Source organism: Formica exsecta, unplaced genomic scaffold (assembly GCF_003651465.1).
Source record: "Formica exsecta isolate Colony F162 unplaced genomic scaffold, ASM365146v1 scaffold222, whole genome shotgun sequence".
Lineage (NCBI taxonomy): Eukaryota > Metazoa > Arthropoda > Insecta > Hymenoptera > Formicidae > Formica > Formica exsecta.
In genome coordinates, this window is record NW_021849518.1 from 1,161,375 (window position 1) to 1,180,025 (window position 18,651).

Here is an 18,651-nt window from a genome sequence, read left to right on the forward strand (position 1 = left end):
TTAATCAATAAAAAAATGCTCAAAATTTATTTTTTAATTTTGGTTGTACGTGCATGTCAAGGAATATATATATAAATTTTTGTAGATTTTGTCACACACACAAGCGCTTTGAGACAGCTAAAATTGCGACAAGACATTGTAACCCATTGTGACCAAAAACAGAGCAAAAACATGTGTGACCTACAAGAGTTAAAATTATATAAAAAATTATATCTTTAAAAAATATTTATCTCTGTTATTAACAGTATAATATTGGGTTATACACACCGGTCTACATGTATAGTAACCATTTGAAATTCGATACTTATCACAAATCTGACTCACTCGATATTTTCAAAACTGTGTTCTTTTAAAACGATGATATAAATGATTTTTAATAATACTACTGTGTTGAAAAATATCAGTTTGATAATAATATCAAATTTGTTAATAATAAATGGTACACATGTACAAGATGAGAGAAAATAATTGTTTTTGTTCTGCATATATATCATACTGTCGTACTTTCATAAAAATTTATATTGGATTTTATTTGGATTGTATATCTGTATTTCTTTATTTTAAATTGCGATAAAAGTCTTATCGCTAATTTCTAAATGAACAGATTCCAAAAGCTTGAATCTGCTTGGTTTACTCATCATCTCGACAATTCGATGTGCAGAGAGTGTAAGAGAGCTGTTCTTTTACTAGAAGGAAAAGATTCATTGATACTCGATAAACGCAGTCGCACGCATCTCGATTTTTAAGTATCGAAACGGCTTTGAGCTCATCGTCTCTCTCGCCCCGGAGGATAAAACGGATCCGCAGGATACGTATCCGGCAACCTGCCGACAACAAGGACCCAATACGGGAAACGCGCGCGGCGAGGCCGGAGAAAGCTTACGCCCGCGAGCGAACTTACACGCGCGCGTGTAGTATGACATGCATGTGTGTCATGCCAGGCGTGAATATGCGTGCGTGCGTGCGCGTGGGTCGCGTTAAGCGTAGCGTATAGCTCTATGATCTCACCCAGCCTCGTTCTATCCACCCACTTTTCATCCCCGCGGGGAGCGCTTCAGCCCCCTTTTCAGCGACGCGCGCGCGCTCGCGTCCCCCTTGCCGCTACCGTCCCTGGGTCCACCCTAAACCGCCCCGTGTCGTTCCCCCGACGTCGCACCACGTCGTCGCTGTCACCAGGCTGGCAGTCGCATCGTATCGCAAACAAAAGACGAGCGAGCGCGCGCCACTCATCGCTCGCGCTCGATGCGACAGCGAGTGACGTCCCCCAGCACCCTCTGCCTCACCCTTGTCGAGCCCACGGGTCCGGCTACCCCCGTACCCTCGCTGCCTGCCTCGTTTGCTTTTCTCTCTCTCTCTCTCTCTTGTGTGTCGACTTATTCTCCTCGTTGCTCCAATTCGCACCCTTCTACCCGACCCGATTCGGATACAGTTAGATAGAGAAGGAGAAACAAGCACGATTGGAACGACGGACCGACAGAGATGGCGGCAGAGACTACTACTCTTCCATCCACTCTGCCTTCCATCCGGTCTCTGTTGTCACCCTCTCCTCACCCTCCTCGACGCCACCGCGTCGCTCTACCTCTTCTCTTCCGCGGCTCTACGATTCCTGCCTGCCTGCCTGCCTGTGCCTGTCCCTCAACCCTCCCCCTGGCCTACTCTCTTCAAGTCTGATTCTCCCGCTGCTCACCCCCTCTCTCTCTCTCTCTCTCTATCTCTCTTTTGTGTCTCCCGTTTGCTGCCCCCGTTTTCGCCTGCTTCTCTTATACCACCCCCTTCTTCCTGTCAAAACCCAAACCATCGACAACCACCACCACCATCATCGTAGTCACCCACACGCCGCGACAGACAGGCGTACACCGTACAGCAGAGCTATCTGTTGTTATCACCAGTTATTTGCATCCCTTCGTAGTCGGAGGGGCGGCCAACGCTCTCTATCGTTCTGCCTGCCGCGAGAGAGGACGAGTAGTAGATATAGACGGATAGAGAGAAGAAGAGGGAGAGGTTTGAAATTCTCGGGAGCTTTACTTCCCGGGAATATTACGCACCCCGCTGCGAGCTCTCGTTGCGAGCGCGCGACTCGAGTGATTCCTCATCTCTCGCCCTTTTCTCTTAAAACCGCCCGCTCGCCTCCTTCTCCTCTTCCTCTTCATCGCGCCTCTTTCGCGCGTGGGACGACAGATGCGCAACAACGGGAATAAATCTCGATTAAACGAGCGCGCGTGGCTGTCAGCCGATTCGCGTTCAACTGAGATCTCGAGTCAGATCTATGATTCGAAACAAATTCAAAAAGAGATTTACCTGATTTTTATGCTTTAAATATAAAGTTGTAGATATATAAATAGAATGGGAAGCTTCATTATAAGTTTATCTCATTCTTCCATATCTTTCAGTTAGGATAAGCGAAACTTGTTTATTTAGATGTTGCGACGCACTCAATGCATGGAATTGAAGATTACCCGAAGAGGGTTTGTTAAATGCACATTATTACTATCATTTTCACCCTGCTATCCAGTCATAATGCGCTAAGCTCGGATTAATTAACGAGGGTTCAGAATGAATAATCAGATTTCAGAACTGCGCGCGCTATGACGCGTCCTTGAAGGACAGTATCGTCGAGAGTATCGGCCGATGATGTCCTCGATTTTCGCACATTGTAAGAGATACGGAAGGAGGTGACGGGGATGTCAAAGAGATCTAACTGTAACCGCATTGTGCCAGGTACTCTATATCGGCGAGAGACACTCTTGAATTCCGTCTACCGAAGGAAGGGACGGAGAAGAACGAGCGAGAGGAATGCGATAGAAAAGGAATCCGGGCTGAAAGAAGGAGGAGGGGGAGGGGGAGGAGGAGAGAAAATGGATGCCGAGGAAAGAGCGCTGACGAGTCGTCGGTGTTTAAAATTCCCATGAGGCTTCGCAGTTTCGCGTTCTCTTCGTCGCGAGGGCCGACGTTAGGGAATGCAGGAAAGGGGAGACGGTAGATCGGGGTTGCAGGGGGTGACCGAAAAGGTGGTGGTGGTGGTGGTGGTGGTGATGGTGATGGTGGTGGAGAAGGATTGCAGTCGACAGATTGCCGCAGGGACAAATAAGAGTGTATCCAGTCGCCGAACGCGACGAGGCGAATTTCGGGTAAATTGTTTCTCCGAACCCTCTCCCCCGTTCTCTTCCTCCTCGTGCTAACTCTTCGGATACTCGAAGCCTGGAGAAGAGACTCTTGGTACCGTCGAATCGTCGATTGAAATTTTAGGGTGCACGCTCACGAAGAACGAGCTATCTCTAACTACGGATTCACGGCCACCTCTGAAAAATACCTCCCTTTCTCTTTACCCTTTTTCTCTCTCTCTCTCTCTCTTGGGAGCCGAGATTTCGAATCGCTGGACTGCGACCCAACCGCGAAGTTCATATCCGTCCATCTCATTTCTTCGCTGCTAATTTACTCAGAGTTACTCATCGTCCAAAGAACAATCATTAAATTAGAACTGAATTGAAAACACAAACTAAAGAAATATATAAATTAAATGTATCAAGTTAAAAAATTAAGTATAAATAACAATTATACGCAACAAGAGCATGTACCGAAACTGCGTTGTAGTACGATTGAAAAGAGAGATAGTGAAAATGGATAATTCTATATAAAAGAATAAGTCAATAAAATAATAAAAATAAAGCTTCCTTTCATTCGAAAAATTAGTTTTAAATATTACACAATGCTTTTTTTCTCTTTCTTTGTTAAAATTGAATAAACTACAAGAACAGTCCGTACTTGACTTCTTCTGAAATCTCGTTCGTATCTGCATGATTCTCAATTCACGTTAATGCAATTTTGATTTACGCGCAATATCACGATAACGTAAATTAATATCGAAAAAGATAAAACTCAGAATCCGATGAATCGCGAATTTGACGGCACACGCGAGATATGCGCGGGAGGAACAACTTTGAGAAATTTTTTACATAATTAATGAGCGGAACATGTCGCGGGTGCGTGCACGGATTTATCCTCCGTCCCCGTCCCCGTCCCCGTCGAATCGGCCGTCAAGAGGCGGCTAAGGGTAGAAACGGAGCACCGGCTTGGGAGCCCGAAGTGGTGCGAGCGCTTTCGCGCTTTACTACCCCTCGCGGCGGACCAATTAGCATCGTTTCACGTATGGTGTGATGTAAGTGGTCATCCGGCCTGTGTGTCGGGTAAAGAGAGCGCGGCTGCGCGCCGCAGGAAAAGTCTTGGTAAATAATAAATGCGCGCAACGCGCCGCGATAAACTTTCGGCGCATTATTTATTTCCCTCCCATTAATCGACCGCTCGCATGTTGTGAAAGAACTAATTACTGTTTTCGAAGGAAAATGCTCGATAATGTTGTCAAATAATTAGTCATAATTCGCTAATTAATATATATTATAATATATGTACAGAGGGTTTGAAAAGTACCTATGACTAACTGTATTTAATTAATAACATAAAAATATAAAATCTTGAAGCTACTATCAGAGATTTCATCAGAGGCATATCACTAGAAGAGTTTGCATGCTCCTGCAAGTCACGTTTAACATCTTTTATACACTTTGTATATATAAATTAAAATAAGAAATCTTTTGAATAAACTATTCTTGACTACGATACGCAGCATGTCGGGAAATTTAAAAGATTTTTTGAATAGTTTTGAGATATTAACTATCAATGATACATGAGACGGATGGATTTCGGAAGGGACGACTTTCGACGCATTTATTACTTATCCTCCCTTTAATCAGATTAGTATATATTTTTGGTTACTCGCGAGATTTACGCGATATAATTTTAAATATTTATATAAAAAAAGAAATATATTACTCGGCGGAGATTTTGATCTCGCCGTAGAAAATCTTTCGTCGTGAGCATCGAGCACGATGATTGTCCTCTTTCGATCTTTAGCAGAATTTAGCAGAACCCATGTGTATTACATTCGCGCATACATACTCATCTCTCCTACCTATTGAAAAGCACATCGCTCATTGAGGTGCGTTTCCATGCACGATTTTGCGAGCTCTGCCGCGCACATTACGCATCGAGGGAAGATATCCTTTAAAATCTAAATCCGACCGCGGAGGGGTTCGGTCGTCATCGATCCCATTGCGAAATTTACAATGTCGATGCGCGCGAGGAATCGATTCCTTTCTCGCGGATAACTGTTGCCTTCCAAAGAAGATCAATGTCTGGTCTAATTTACGAATAATTCGGCGTCCCCTATGTCGAAACATTATTTATACAATAAGAGTTTTTTCCTAGAAAACAGAATTTAATCACACATATGAGATTTTACTAAATTATCTCTTTAAGATTTAAGAATTTCTTTCAGAAAACTTATGTATATTGTGGTACAAACTTACTTTGCAAATGTAAAGAAACCTAGTACATAAGAGTGTTGGTTAGCGCACTCTTTGATAATCTTATCGTATTTGTAAGATGAAGTTTCGCATTCCATCCTCTTATCGTTCATAGCGCGACGAGCCGCTGGGGTATTCTTGGCAAATTGTATGACACATACACGTGAGTTTTTCAATTCCATCTGGCATTAGAGATCGGCGTGCTGGATCCAATCCCTTCGCGGTGTCGCGCAAACACGTTCCGGATACGTGCATACGCGCGTCGAAGAGATACATCGGAGTGGAGGAAAACGAGCCGCGGTAACGGTGGAGCGCATCTACGCGGGGAGAAAGATTATTCCCTTCCTCCCCCTTCTTCGCCTATATCTGTTTTCCACTTTTTTCCCCCGGCAGGGCTACCGCGGGAGAACCAGTCTCACTCCCCCGCGTTACTCTCTCCTTTTTAGTGCCGCTCTCCTCTCCCTCTTCTCCCTCCGCGCGTTACTCTTTCTGTATCTGTCTATCTTCCTCCCGTTTTATTCTTCGCGCCGCGAACACCCTATCCCTTCCGCCCCTCTCTCTCCCACTTCGTCTTTGCCTCGAAATGTGGCATTCAACAGGGCTTCCACGCTGCTTGCGGTGGTGCGGAATCCGCGCCGGTTTGCCGCTACGCGCGTGGCCGAGGGGCGGAGGGTGCATCGGGGAAATGATGCGCAGATTGGCCGGATCATCTCAAAAACCACCACCCTCCCGCCTCCTAGCCCATCTCCACCTCCTCCATCTCCTCTTCCTCCGCCATCCTCTTTCATCCCCTCGTTCATCCTCTGCCTCCCTCCCCGTTACTCTCGCACCCTCGTCGCCGACAGTCGCCAAGGGATGGAATACAACCCCCACCGCCGCCCCCACCGCCACCGTCGCTGCTGCCGTCGCCGCCGCCACCGCACCATCACCCAACAACCATCCCGACAGCCACGCAGCCGTCGACGACGAGTGACTGAGTCCTCCGATTATTATCTCATTTGCCGCCACAGCCAGCAGCACGCGTCGGACCACCACTGCGACAGGGATCCATAGATCGTCATCCCGGGCGCCACCGGTGGATCGTCGTCCACGAAGCGGCACCAATTTCGAGGACTCCGCTGCTATCGCGTGTGCAGGTGAGTGCAACTCTTGAGGATAAGACCCCTCTTTCGCCGCGTGCCATCGGGAATGTCAGCGATACGCAGATGACTTTGCAAAAATTTGACGGAAAGTTAGATGCGAAATGAATTTTTCTATCCGCAATTTGCCGGATATCTTTGATATTTCTGATATATTTTCTTGGAAACATTTTAGATCTCTTTGAAAACGATCTAATCAGAAATGGTTTGGGACTTATTCTTCGTTATAGTGAAAAATGTCATGCAGGTTAATTATCAGAACTAATATTCAGAACTAAGAAGTTGCTTTTTAACGCAATTTATTTACGTGAATCGAGATTTATTTATTAAAATATTACATTTGTTTGATAATTCTGTATTTATTTTATCATTCGAGTTTAACTGAATGAAGTAACGTCCTTTGTTTAAATTTGAAATTCAGACTGAATTGACATTCGTTTCTTCATAAAACGATGCAACTCTCTGTTGCACTGTACGTAGCGTCTAATGATATTGCGGTTGTACCACTTAACTGACCACTTGCTTCCTGCTAAACATCTGCTGTGCATCTGCATGTCGCATCTATATGACAATCAGGACGATCGATTCTGCAAATACGCTCTTTTTTTTTCATGCGCAATGCAAGAATGCGATGCGTAATAAATGTCACGGTGGCCGCAATAATTTTTATTGCGTGACAATCATTGCATTTGCTATTATATGTATACTATTACAAGAATATTAGTGTATCTCTATCTCTCTTTCAAAGTCTCTATAATCATTTTTAACATCTTTTCTCAGTTTGCGAAAGACTTTATCTTCAATCTAATAAGAAACAATATTCGGATATCATTTTCTCTTCTAGAATTCCATCAATGGATACTCTATTTAAGAATGTTTAAGTTTACTTATTTATCTCTTTCTACCATTTATCTGCATGCTATCATGACTATATTTTATTATCTACAGCATTTTTCTCTGTATTCTACGGCTTTACAGTGATTTATCAAAGGGCATTGAATAAATAATGTTGAATGATAATAACAATAATAAAGAATCTGTCCAAAGCTGCAGACTATAAAGTTTGCCAAAGTGGCGGAGGATCGTACAGTGTCAGACCGTGATTATTTCTCGGGGTCGTAGGATCCCCAGGATTCTTCCGAGAGTCGTTTGGCGGACGCATTCCCTTCGCGTGACACAGAAAGCAGGATGTTTGAATTACGCAGAGAGTTCAACCGTAAAAAAAGCCCGGATTTTGCTACGACCGGCGGCTTTTTCTTTCTATGCAAAACGAGAAGATTTTGTCGCAAGAGCGTCTCGCGATAAAAATATTTATGTGGACGTAAAAGAATCGCGCGCGTCTCTCCTCGAAAAGAAGTTAAAGAAGTGAACTGTACTATATAAAGGTAGTCGAAACGAAGAATTTAACGTTCTTCAGACTTTGGGTAGTGTGTTTAATTATAACAAACGACTTATACCGAAAGCGTAAATTTCAAGTTTGATATCTCACGAATTTTAACGAGACTCTTACGTATAAATCTGATGCGTTATATATCAACTTTGATAAGATTGCCGATGACGGACTCATCACTTTGATAATTTTCGTATTTATTTTTTGATGCATTTTACACGGTATCTTTTTTAAATTTAAATTCGAAAATAAGTTCTCAAGCAATGATAGATTGATATTTTTGATGTCGTATTTATGCCGAAAAATATTTTGGGAATTCTCTCTGTCTTTCTATTTCAGAAATAATATTTAGACAAAAAAACTGTAAAAATATATATAAAAATAGTTAACGACTGAAAGTATCGAGAATACTGATTAGCTTGGAGGCGGAAAAAAACGCGCGGCCGCCGACATATAACAATGCCAAATAAAACACACGGCTGCAATTGAGTGACGACAATTCAAAATATTTCTTTTACGACCATTTTTATAGAAAATACCGTATTCCGGTGAAACGAAAAATACAAGTGCCACTGGCGATCTTTGAAATGAAGATAACAATACACAAGGCTTTACACAATGGAAGCATGTAAATGTAGAAAAATATTATATAGAAAAAACCTGTCTAATCGAATTTAAATCGAGCGAAATGATGTGCAGGTTGCAAAAGAGAATTTTAGATATAGAATAGACATTAATAACAATATAGCAAAAAGAGAGAAATATATTGCTCAGTTGAACGAAGAGAGAAATTCAAATAAGAGGGATGCTTCATTATTTGATATGCTCTGCATCTCGCGATGGAGATAGTGACGATAAGGTGAATGCCGAAAGGAGGTTACAGAGATGGAAAGAAGAGATGGGAACGAGGAAAAAGAGAAAGACGAAAGATGCAGGATCAGAGACTGTAGGGTGAGATGAGTGAGGGGATGGCGGTAGCCGCGGCGAAGGCAACCGAGCGGGGGGAGGGTGGCAGGCCTCGATGGAGGTAGAGCAGCGCGAATGCAAATATTCGCAGCGACAGAGATTGAAACAATCCGCCAATTAGAATCGTCGACGCGAACGGGATTATGCAGATTCGCGCCGCCCGCCCGGTGGCGGACGGGCTCCGGCAGCTGCCGCAGCGCGAGCGAGCTTAATTCAATCCGCCGAGTTGTCTTATGAATCGTAAACCGGCCTTCCCTCGCGCGCCGCGTGAAACCGAGATTGTCTCTCCACGGGGACGAGGACGGCGACGGTGACGACGACGACGATGATGACGACGCGCCGTCGGCGTCAGAGTGATCCGCGCCTTCCATTCGCGTCTCCCACTTCAAGTGGAATAATAATGTAACGCCGGCTCTCCCCCCCCCCCTCCTCGTAAAGTCGCTTTACGGTCTTTAGAATAGCCGCCAAGCCGGTATCATTGTCTAAACGAGTCTCTGCGCGAGAAAAAAATCACCGACATCCCCGGAAGGACTCCCTCCCGTGATATATGATAGAAACGCTTCGCGCCTCTGGTGGAGAACGCTTCTTGGATCTCGTCTTTTACAAAATTAAGAATGCCCGAGGGTTTTATTTTTCGCATTTCATGGCAATGTTATTTTATTAATTTTCTTTTACAAAAATTAGTAAATAAGACAAAAATTGTAATAAGCAATATTCGTGTAACTGGACTTTTTCGTAAATTTCTTTTTCTTAAAATTATATTTCTTTTTATTTTTATACTGTGAAAGTAGCTCGAGAAATTTTGCGATACATACATTGCGAGAAGAAGTCACTGCAATCGCAACTTTGACATGCACCGCGCGATACGGATGGACGGAATTATGGCCGCGGCGTTGGCGGCTGGCGCCAACGACGGGCGCGTATTTATCACGAAGAGTAAAACTGACAGCAGTCCATTTCCCGTTCGTCCTGCCTGTCTGGCTGAACATAATATCTCCTGACGAAACAACGTGGACGCCGTTTGTTTGGGAAACAATGGACCGAAACAATGCCCGATCCCTCTCTCTCTGGACGCGCGGATGCACGAACGACTCCGCTCTCTGCTTTCCACGCCCCGTTGCTCTTTGGTCTTTCTGCCGCGTCGAGATCCTTTTCAGGGACCTCTGTTTTCTGTCACGAAGAAAAATTTCTCCGACGATTGCGATCGCGCAAATTCATTCGTCGCGATCAGAATCCTCATCAATTATGTATGATTGTAAAATTGAGAAGTTAAAGTTTGTTTCTCAATATTATCGTTGCAATGATTATTTGGTGATGAAACAACATACGCATATTGTACGTGTATCAAAATAATAATTTTAAAAAATAAATATTTGCAGTGCAAGTATTCTTGCGGAATGATTCGGATGCTGATATCAATTGAGATATCTGCGTCGACGAATCCTTTGTCGCGAGAAATTCTCGGCAACGAGAATTCTTCGCGAGAATTCTCGCACTCGGGCGAAACCGAACGTGTACTTGACAGAAATTAGTATTCCTTAATGGATGACGCGATACCCCAGGCCGGTTCTCTCATCCCATGCCGCTGCAGACGCCGCTCTTCCTTGGTCTTAGACTTAAGGCCGGGAGCTATTCAATTAATTTCAGAAGACAATAGTAGCTCACTTCCACATCGGCGAGTCGTGCTTGTACACGTTCTTCGTTCTTCGTACACAGTCATTACATCATCAAGCCCGCGCTATTCCATTGTTCACGGATTATTTTCCAATCACTTATGTAAGAAGAGCGAGATATGGATCCATATTCGCACGTTTTAATCCCTCTTTTAAAAAATTCATGAAAAATCGTCTATTTAATATTTACAATATATGAAAAAAATATTATTTCAAAGTAGAAAAATATCTTTTCTTCTGTTATAGCAAAACTATAGACATAAACGATATAACGTCCTAGTAAAAAGTAAATAAAATTATTAGGTAAAAAATGTAGAATTAATAGTGATAAAAATATAGTTTTTGTTATTGAAATTTGTTATCAGGTTTCAATTATATCCTATATAAATCTTTAAAGTTCATGAATATCTACGGTGTGCATTGTGTAGGACATAGTGACGTATATCTGTCTACAGCTGATTTACGATATTATACGCGAATGAACGACACGCGATAGGAAAAAAATAAATAAGCAAAATGAAAAGAAAAAGATGCCAAGAGCGAGATGGAGACAGTTCGAGTAAGTGCTCAGAGTTGGACAATTCTGCCATCATGAATTATTGCTTAAATTAATCCAAATGCCTGATGAGATAATCTTACGTTATATAAAATTTCCGAGAATTTTATTCCATTTTTTTCACTGATCTCAGCCGCCAAAATGACGACGACCACGGGCGACCCGTCGACTTTGAAGACTCCAGCCTCCCTGTCGGGCGGAGATCTCGTTTCTCGCTTGCTGGCGGCCACTCCTCCGTATCTTTACAACGTCCCGCTGACCCCTCATAGCTTCTTCTTCAGCGAGATGCTGCGGTCCTTCGTGCAAGCCAAGACGGAGACAACGTCGGCCAACGGCGGTGGTGTCGGCGGCGTCGGCGGTGGTGCTTCGAACGCTGCGCGACGTCGCAAGCGATCCTGGCGGGACGCCCGCGACCGACCACTGGAACTCACGACAAAGGAACGATCCCATCATCATCATCACCATCATCATTATCACCAGGACACCAATAAATACTATCACTCCACGGCGCAGCAGCAGTCCGCTCAGATGCCGTCGGAGACTCGTTTGGAGAACGAGACCGGCAAGCGAGCGGACGCCTATCCCGACGCGACGTCGGAGAACAAAGCCGGCGCGTTCGATCAGAAACCTAATTTTGGCGGTGACATCCTGAAGCCCATCGACGAGAACAAGACGGACTTCTTGCCACGGCAGCACGGCAAAAATTTCTTCGACCATGAACGACCGCGGCAGCACTTTGACGCCCAGCCGCCGGAGAACATCTTCTCCGGCGGCGGAGAGTCGCGAAAGGTCAAGCCGGAGGACTCGCAGCAGCTGGAACGCAGCGGCAGGAACTGTAATTTCGACAACGGCAGGGGTTACGAAGATCGCACCAAGAGCATCGCGCCCGGCCAGGAGATTGTACCACCCGGTCTGCAGCTATCGGATCAGAAGAAGCTCGATTTTTCGCGCGGGCCGTTCCTTCCCGGTTTGCCCGGCAGAGGATGCGAGGGAGTTCTTCAGGGCGTGAAGGGCTTCGCCGCTCTGCCTGGCGGCATGTCCAATCCGGCCGAGTTTCTACCCGGACCGCTATGGTATCCGCCATATCCGATGCCGCAATCCTATCCCGGCATCGATCCCCTGCACTTCTTCATAGATCTACGCGTTTCCGGTCACATTTGGGATCGCAAGCACGCCAACGAGCGGCAGCTACCCTTCAAGACGAAGCACTGCTCGGCCTTCAGCGTGCCGCAGTCCAAAGAGTACAGCAATCGGCCGTTGAATCTCACCCGCGACGAGGCTACCACGTCGAAGAGCCCGGACGCTGAGAATACACGGGGTACCAATTATATCTTGAAGCATCTCACAAAGACGTATCAGGACATACAACAGACGAGGATCTCCAGGACGGACACGTCGATGGAGAACGAAGAGGACTCGAAGGAGATGCACCAAGGTAGGAAACACCTGCGCCATTCTTTTCGTTCCATTATATTGTGTCACTGGTTTTTTAATCTTTTTGTCTGGTTTCGATGAAAGTCAGAAGTAGGCAATTTTGTTTCGTATCACATTTATGTGTTTCAAAGTACGATAATATAGAAATACAATTGTTCTGTTTCCGTTTCTGAAATATTTTCGCTATTCTTAGTTTCGCTTATCTAACATGTTGAAAGAATTGTCAGGCGTTATCTCCGTTATTTTAACGAAAGAAGGACGCATATGATAAAACATTCGTGTTGCTTTTCAAGCCGGCGAGGATATCGCGAAAGTAGAAGACGCCGGTAATACGACGACGAATTCTGAAGAGGAAAGGAAGGATCTACGGGCTCTGATCGGTCTCGAATTAGTAGTGGATTACGTGAAAGAGCCGAAGAGTGACCCGTCGACCGAGCAAACGTCACAAATAACGGAATAACTTAACTCATAATAAACGTGACATGCAAAGAGACGCGCGCGCCGGACGGTCTTACCATTTTAATCGCTAAGATAGAATCGTAGCGTCGTTATTCGCATCTTTTCTCTCGTTACATCTTCAAAACTGCACTCGCGATCGTATCCTTCGTCTAATATAGCACCTCTGCCAAGACAAAAGTAACCGAACTATGCACAAGATCGAATTGCTCCTTTTACAGTGTGTCATATATTTTCATATCATGATTGTAATGGGAAAAGAGAGGAGATATTCGCTGCTCTTTAGATATTATTTTTTGCGGAAATTTCTTTTTCGTAAGAATTTCTTGCGCGCGTGTAATTTCAACAGAGATTTATTTCAAACATTTCCCATTTGTTCTTTACTTTTCTCTTAAATACTTCAAATGTCATATCGACTGCATTTTTGAGACAGAATTGTCCGACTTGATTCTGTACTGAGCGACCAAAGAAGAAGTTACAGATCATTTCTCAGCGAAAACTGAAGGGTCGTAAAGACTATCCGAGTGGAGTCCCAGCAAACACAGAATATAACTGCTATATAACATGGGAATAACATGTAATGTAACGGTTGTTATACCTAATTTATATTGGGATTATATAACTATCTCTTATTTAAGCAATATAACACCAGAATATAACTGCTATGTAACATGGGAGTAACATGTAATGTAACAGTTGTTATACCTAATTTATATTGGGATTATATAACTGCCTTTTATTTACGCAATATAACATCAGAATATAACTGCTATGTAACATGGGAATATGTAGTGTAACTGCCCAAGTAACAGAGTAACGTCAAAAGACGACATAATGACGTCTATTTTTGGTCTATAATGTCGGCGACTAATAATTGACGTTTAAAAGACCTCATTTCTTAGACTAGCCAAAGACGTAATTTTGAAAACGTCCTATGATCGCCCAAATAAAGTCCTTTTGTAACTAATATTGGGATTATAGTTCATTTGCTTACCGCTATACGGCGCGCTATTCATTACTTGTTACATTCCGTTTTATTATAGCAATGTTACAGTTATGTATCTGTGTTTGCTGGGGTTGCTCCGATCCGAATTCGACAATGTGATATGTAATGTAAATATTATAATAGTATATTCCGATGTATCTATATGTATTGATAGAAAGTACTCATCGTTGTAAATTGAACGTAATAAAAGCAATGCGAGATTCAACTGTATAACTTGTCTTGTTCAAGCCTTATCGGCTTGCTTCCAGGTGAATCGACGAAAGTTTGATTTTAACGCGCGAGTCATGTGCTATCGTGATTAGCAATAACGCGAAGCTCCAAGATCACTTCGCCCTTATTGTTACCATTCAATTTCATCAATTTCCGAGCTCCTTGCGGAACGAGAATGACATCGTCGAAGTTGCCTCTTCTGGTCGGAGCGGGCTCAGTTAATTTGTAGTACGCGATTGAACGATCTGCGTCTCTATTTGACTCAATGTACGGTTTTTCCGGTGCGATCAGAGTGTACACCTAACAAAATAGATACAAGCACACTCTATCAAACTTAAATTCACATTGAAAGTTGAGTATAGTAAGGCACTAAATAAATACAATAGGATATTTTATTCTTATCTAAATAGCAAAAAACGAAAATATATAAATGGATATATATAAATTTTGATTTCGAAAATAGAATCTTTCCAGTTTATAATTCTTCACTGACCTTTCTGGTCGGAGATACGACATTCTCGTTCTCGACCGGATCTCCTGCGGAGAAGGCCAGGTCCAGGTCGCGGGAAGCTTGCTGCTCCACGATCGGATAGATCGCCTCGTTATTTCGCACACCGTCGAAATTCTCCAGATAATAAACTCTGCCATCGGCATAGCTCGCGATAGAGACGACGACCGCGAAGAAAATAACGTTCCTCATATCCGGCAGTAGTTTGCTCTCAACTCGAAGATGCGACGCGCGGACAGTCCGCGATGATAATGGAACGAGAATTTTAGTGCCGCGACGGATGCCGGACTTGTTAATCCGCGGTAAGACGATTACCACGCCGTCGAAACAATTAATTAAACAGATGTGTTAAAAAAAAAAAGAATGACGTTCTTGCGTAGACGGGATTAAAATGTTCCCATTCGTACCGATAGCATTCGCGATCGGATCTCTCCTGCAGATAACTCCAAACGGAGTATGTCACATCTCTCCGGCGAGCACTATCGCATGTTCGCTACAGTATTAGAAAGAGATATAGTATGTCAACAGGTGAGATAGTTCCATCGTTGTGAGCAAGAAATTTTTTGATGCATTAATGTTGTAATTATGATTTTAAGACTTATTGTAATTCTCGTGAAAAATGTTGTTCCTGAAATACTTTGCATTGTCATCGAATCGCGGATTCGCGTGTAGCGGATTGTCTTCCGTTTCTTAAAAGGTCGAAGGGTCGTACACACACGCGTTATTGAAGCGCGACGAGAGATTAAAAACGACTTTTTCCAAAAGGATCGCTTCCATTGCAACCGGGGTAGTTGCATCGCCGGCCCGGCCATCCTGAATAATGCATGAAATTTGTTCCCCGGAATCGAATCGCGCCTCGTCAACGGCGCGGCGGCATGACGACAAGAGAGCGGGCATAAATCTAAATAATTTCAACCCTCGAATTTTTATTATTCCTATGACTACGATGGCGCACACGCACACACATGCACGTATACCTCTCCCCCTTCCTTCGTGATTCTTGAATATGCATGCGTCGCGCTTTCCACACTTCACCAGAAGTGTCAGACCTTTGTGCGACTACCCCGCCGCGGCCTATGCACATCGCGCTTCTTGCTCGTTAGCATCACCGTTACATTGTACAGACATTTTACAAGAGCGTAATTCGACGGGAGTTTATCAATTTTACTACTTCTCTCCTGCGAGTTTAAAATAATATGACGTTTATATAAAACGAGACACGTCATGTTCCTTCGTCGTGTTTTCGAGTATAAAAAATACACCAAGTATCCCTCGTCGAACATTTATATGCACTGATGAAATGTGTCTCATGTAATATTTTACTCCGGAGAATTTATTATAACAGATATAAAATACTTTATATAGATTAAGGGGGATACAAGTCCTAATATTTTACCACGATCAATGCATGCGATTATCGTGACAATCTTTTTTCCAATCTAATACGAGTATAATCGAAAAACAGCGCGACATCGTCCTAAGGAAAATCTAATATCGAAATTTTTCGAGAAGTTGGTCATTATTTACCCGGCGGATCGCGATAAATCACAGAAGGAATTAACGAGCGGCGAAGATGACACTCGGTCCCCTTCTTCATCTCGTCCTTTTCCTTCGCCATTTTCAGCCCCGCCGGTGAAATATAGCCGGCAACTTTTCTCATACTTGAGAGTTTTCCTCTGCACAGTGTGTACCGTACCGGAGAACGACGCGAGTAGGGGAGTAGGGGAAAGTTATGAAGTGGCCGCGGGATGGATGCTATAACGTAATACCGCGAGGGAGAGGAGGAGAGAAGGGACGATACATCCGTCCGTGATGTTGGTATCAAGAGCGATCAAGAGGACTTTTCCCAGACATTATCACCTTCCTTCGTGATTCTCCCCTTCGAAAATTATTATTCGCGTCGTCGCTTTAAGATCTACAAGATTCGATGGTACTTTATAAATTATGATAATAGCATGAAATCAGAGAAAAATATGTATTGTGTGACACTATTCCTAAAGATAAAATATACTTTTTTTATAATCAGAACTTTTTAAACATAATTTATGAATTCTTAAAATTGTATAACGAGGGAGAGAGGGATAACAGGCGATATAGGTAGCCAATTAGCTAAGAATAAGGATCTAGATAATTTGCTATGCAAAATGTGTTTTATAGATTTTTATTAGTTTGTAATACTGTACGATGTTTTCGATATTTTAAACTAATTTTGCTATGGAACATACGTTTCGCGTAACAATTTTATTTAAAATTATGATACAGCACACATTTCGACTATTTAATTTACATAGCTAATCTTTACAATCTCTACTAGGATCCTTTCTCTGGGACAAGTTAAATAATACATAATGATAAACGTATACAAGAAATATGTTCAGTCGATGTAATCAACGATGGTGCACGCGCATCTTACAAATGGAAGGAAATTAAATGCCGTTCCATATTTGTCAGATCATCGAGAATAGGGACGTAATAATCTGTTACGCCTATAACGAACCAAGAGAGAATATATCCAAGAGCAATTTCTAAATGTACATGCGTGGATGCAAGCTCGAGAGTATTCAACAATATTCGATCTATATCCGAGCCCAATTGTGGATTTACACTAAAGACGCACATACATACAAGACTGTGCATACAGAATATTAATTCAGATGGTAGAAAATAGCATCCCTTTTATCATGGACGCATGAATTCTACGAGTATTTGGCAGTTTGGATTTCTATTATTGAAATACCTGCCTTTTATTTTGTTTGCGCAGCAACTTTCTTACAAATCTCATTTGTATACTCGCTACATTTTGCGGTACCGCCTAAATCACCGGTCAGATATTTCGCTTCCTTGATGGTATCATAAGCGGCGTGCTCGATGATCTTTGCGTGGCTGTTGAGACCCATATGTTTGAGCATCATCACCGCAGAGAGCAATAACGCCGTGGGATTTGCCTTATCTTGACCGGCAATATCGGGTGCCGTTCCATGTACCTAGAATATAATTAAAAGTACAATTTGTCGTATAAAATAAGACTGTTGAAAAGTTAATGTAAAATTCATTCGCATTTTAATAATGGCCATACCGATTCAAACAAGGCTCCGTTCAAGCCAATGTTTCCGCTCGGTGTGAGACCGAGACCTCCGACGAGTCCAGCGCACATATCAGATAAGATATCTCCGTACAAGTTTGGCATAACGAGCACGTCGTATTGATTTGGTTCTTGCACCATATTTAGGCAAACTGTGTCCAAGTATTTTTCTTCGAATTTAATAGATGGAAATTTCTGCGCAGCTTCCCGACAACACCTCAAGAACAAACCGTCCGACATCCTCATGATATTCGCTTTATGTACAGCGGTGACCTATAAAGAGATTTTAGTCAGTCCGTTTAGTCCAACTTTAGCCTTTTGCGCATTTTCATATGTACCTTTTTCCTATTATTGTCTGTAGCATATTGGAAAGCAAATTCCGCTACCCTGCGAGAAGCCTCTTCCGTGATTAACTTAATGGACTGTACAACGCCTTCTACGATTTCGTGCTCTATACCCGAATATTCACCTTCTGTATTCTCTCTGATAGTGACGACGTCGACATCATCGTACAACGTCTTGTACCCCTCCAATGATCGACATGGCCGCACATTAGCATATAAATTAAATTCCCTGCAAATATTTGCAAACAGATAAGTGAACAGAATAAATAAAAAGATAAATAAGACATGTATATTTGATCTCAGAATAAGGTAAGTAATATAGTAGATACAATGTGAAACATTTAAAGCAACCACATGTAATTATCAAAATATTATAATTATGTAATTATGTATTACTGCACGAATACAGCTGTGTTAAGATTCAGGCAATATTCTTGCACAGAGTTATTTTTAACTATGTTTGATTGCACAAGAATGCGATGGACTTACTTTCTTAGTGCAAGGTTGAGAGATCTATGACCTTTCCC

General features: G+C 42.9%; 3 protein-coding genes across 5 annotated transcripts in view; 1 reads left to right on the forward strand and 2 right to left on the reverse strand.

Annotated features, from left to right (window-relative positions):
- Window positions 1–6,322: 6,322 nt before the first annotated feature.
- On the forward strand, window positions 6,323–14,190 carry LOC115235463. 3 transcript variants are annotated; one of them, XR_003884036.1, is made up of 4 exons: window positions 6,323–6,496; window positions 11,218–12,519; window positions 13,408–13,503; window positions 14,051–14,190. XR_003884036.1 is itself a non-coding variant. In XM_029807277.1 (3 exons), the coding sequence occupies exons 2-3, from the start codon at window positions 11,226–11,228 to the stop codon at window positions 12,976–12,978; spliced, it is 1,461 nt and encodes a 486-aa protein (XP_029663137.1). In that variant the 5' UTR covers window positions 6,323–6,496; window positions 11,218–11,225; the 3' UTR covers window positions 12,979–13,941. The 3 variants fall into 3 exon arrangements, 2 of the variants coding, with proteins under 2 accessions (XP_029663137.1, XP_029663138.1); XM_029807277.1 differs by lacking the exon at window positions 14,051–14,190 and having other exon boundaries at window positions 12,812–13,941; XM_029807278.1 differs by lacking the exon at window positions 14,051–14,190 and having other exon boundaries at window positions 13,408–13,941.
- Window positions 13,990–14,934, reverse strand: LOC115235464. The gene is made up of 2 exons (XM_029807280.1): window positions 14,684–14,934; window positions 13,990–14,490 (listed from the first exon to the last, which is right to left on the reverse strand). The coding sequence occupies exons 1-2, from the start codon at window positions 14,888–14,890 to the stop codon at window positions 14,263–14,265; spliced, it is 435 nt and encodes a 144-aa protein (XP_029663140.1). The 5' UTR covers window positions 14,891–14,934; the 3' UTR covers window positions 13,990–14,262.
- Window positions 14,935–16,843: 1,909 nt separating this feature from the next.
- Window positions 16,844–18,651, reverse strand: part of LOC115235472 (probable isocitrate dehydrogenase [NAD] subunit alpha, mitochondrial) — a 3,976-nt gene continuing 2,168 nt past the window's right edge. The window contains exons 4-7 of the mRNA XM_029807293.1: window positions 18,614–18,644; window positions 18,119–18,353; window positions 17,775–18,053; window positions 16,844–17,682 (exon numbers count right to left, since the gene is read on the reverse strand). Of these exons, the coding sequence (XP_029663153.1) occupies window positions 17,443–17,682; window positions 17,775–18,053; window positions 18,119–18,353; window positions 18,614–18,644 (785 nt within the window). The 3' untranslated portion in view covers window positions 16,844–17,442. The remainder of the gene's footprint in view (window positions 17,683–17,774; window positions 18,054–18,118; window positions 18,354–18,613; window positions 18,645–18,651) is intronic.

What these genes read in the sequence shown, in the direction of transcription:
- LOC115235463 (XM_029807277.1), top strand. Translation starts at nt 11,226, where the DNA reads ATGACGACGACCACGGGCGACCCGTCGACTTTGAAGACTCCAGCCTCC. An exon ending in CTCGAAGGAGATGCACCAAG is followed by an intron (nt 12,520 to 12,811) that starts GTAGGAAACACC and finishes TTGCTTTTCAAG; the next exon opens with CCGGCGAGGATATCGCGAAA.
- LOC115235464 (XM_029807280.1), bottom strand. Translation starts at nt 14,890, where the DNA reads ATGAGGAACGTTATTTTCTTCGCGGTCGTCGTCTCTATCGCGAGCTAT. An exon ending in TCGTATCTCCGACCAGAAAG is followed by an intron (nt 14,491 to 14,683) that starts GTCAGTGAAGAA and finishes CTATTTTGTTAG; the next exon opens with GTGTACACTCTGATCGCACC.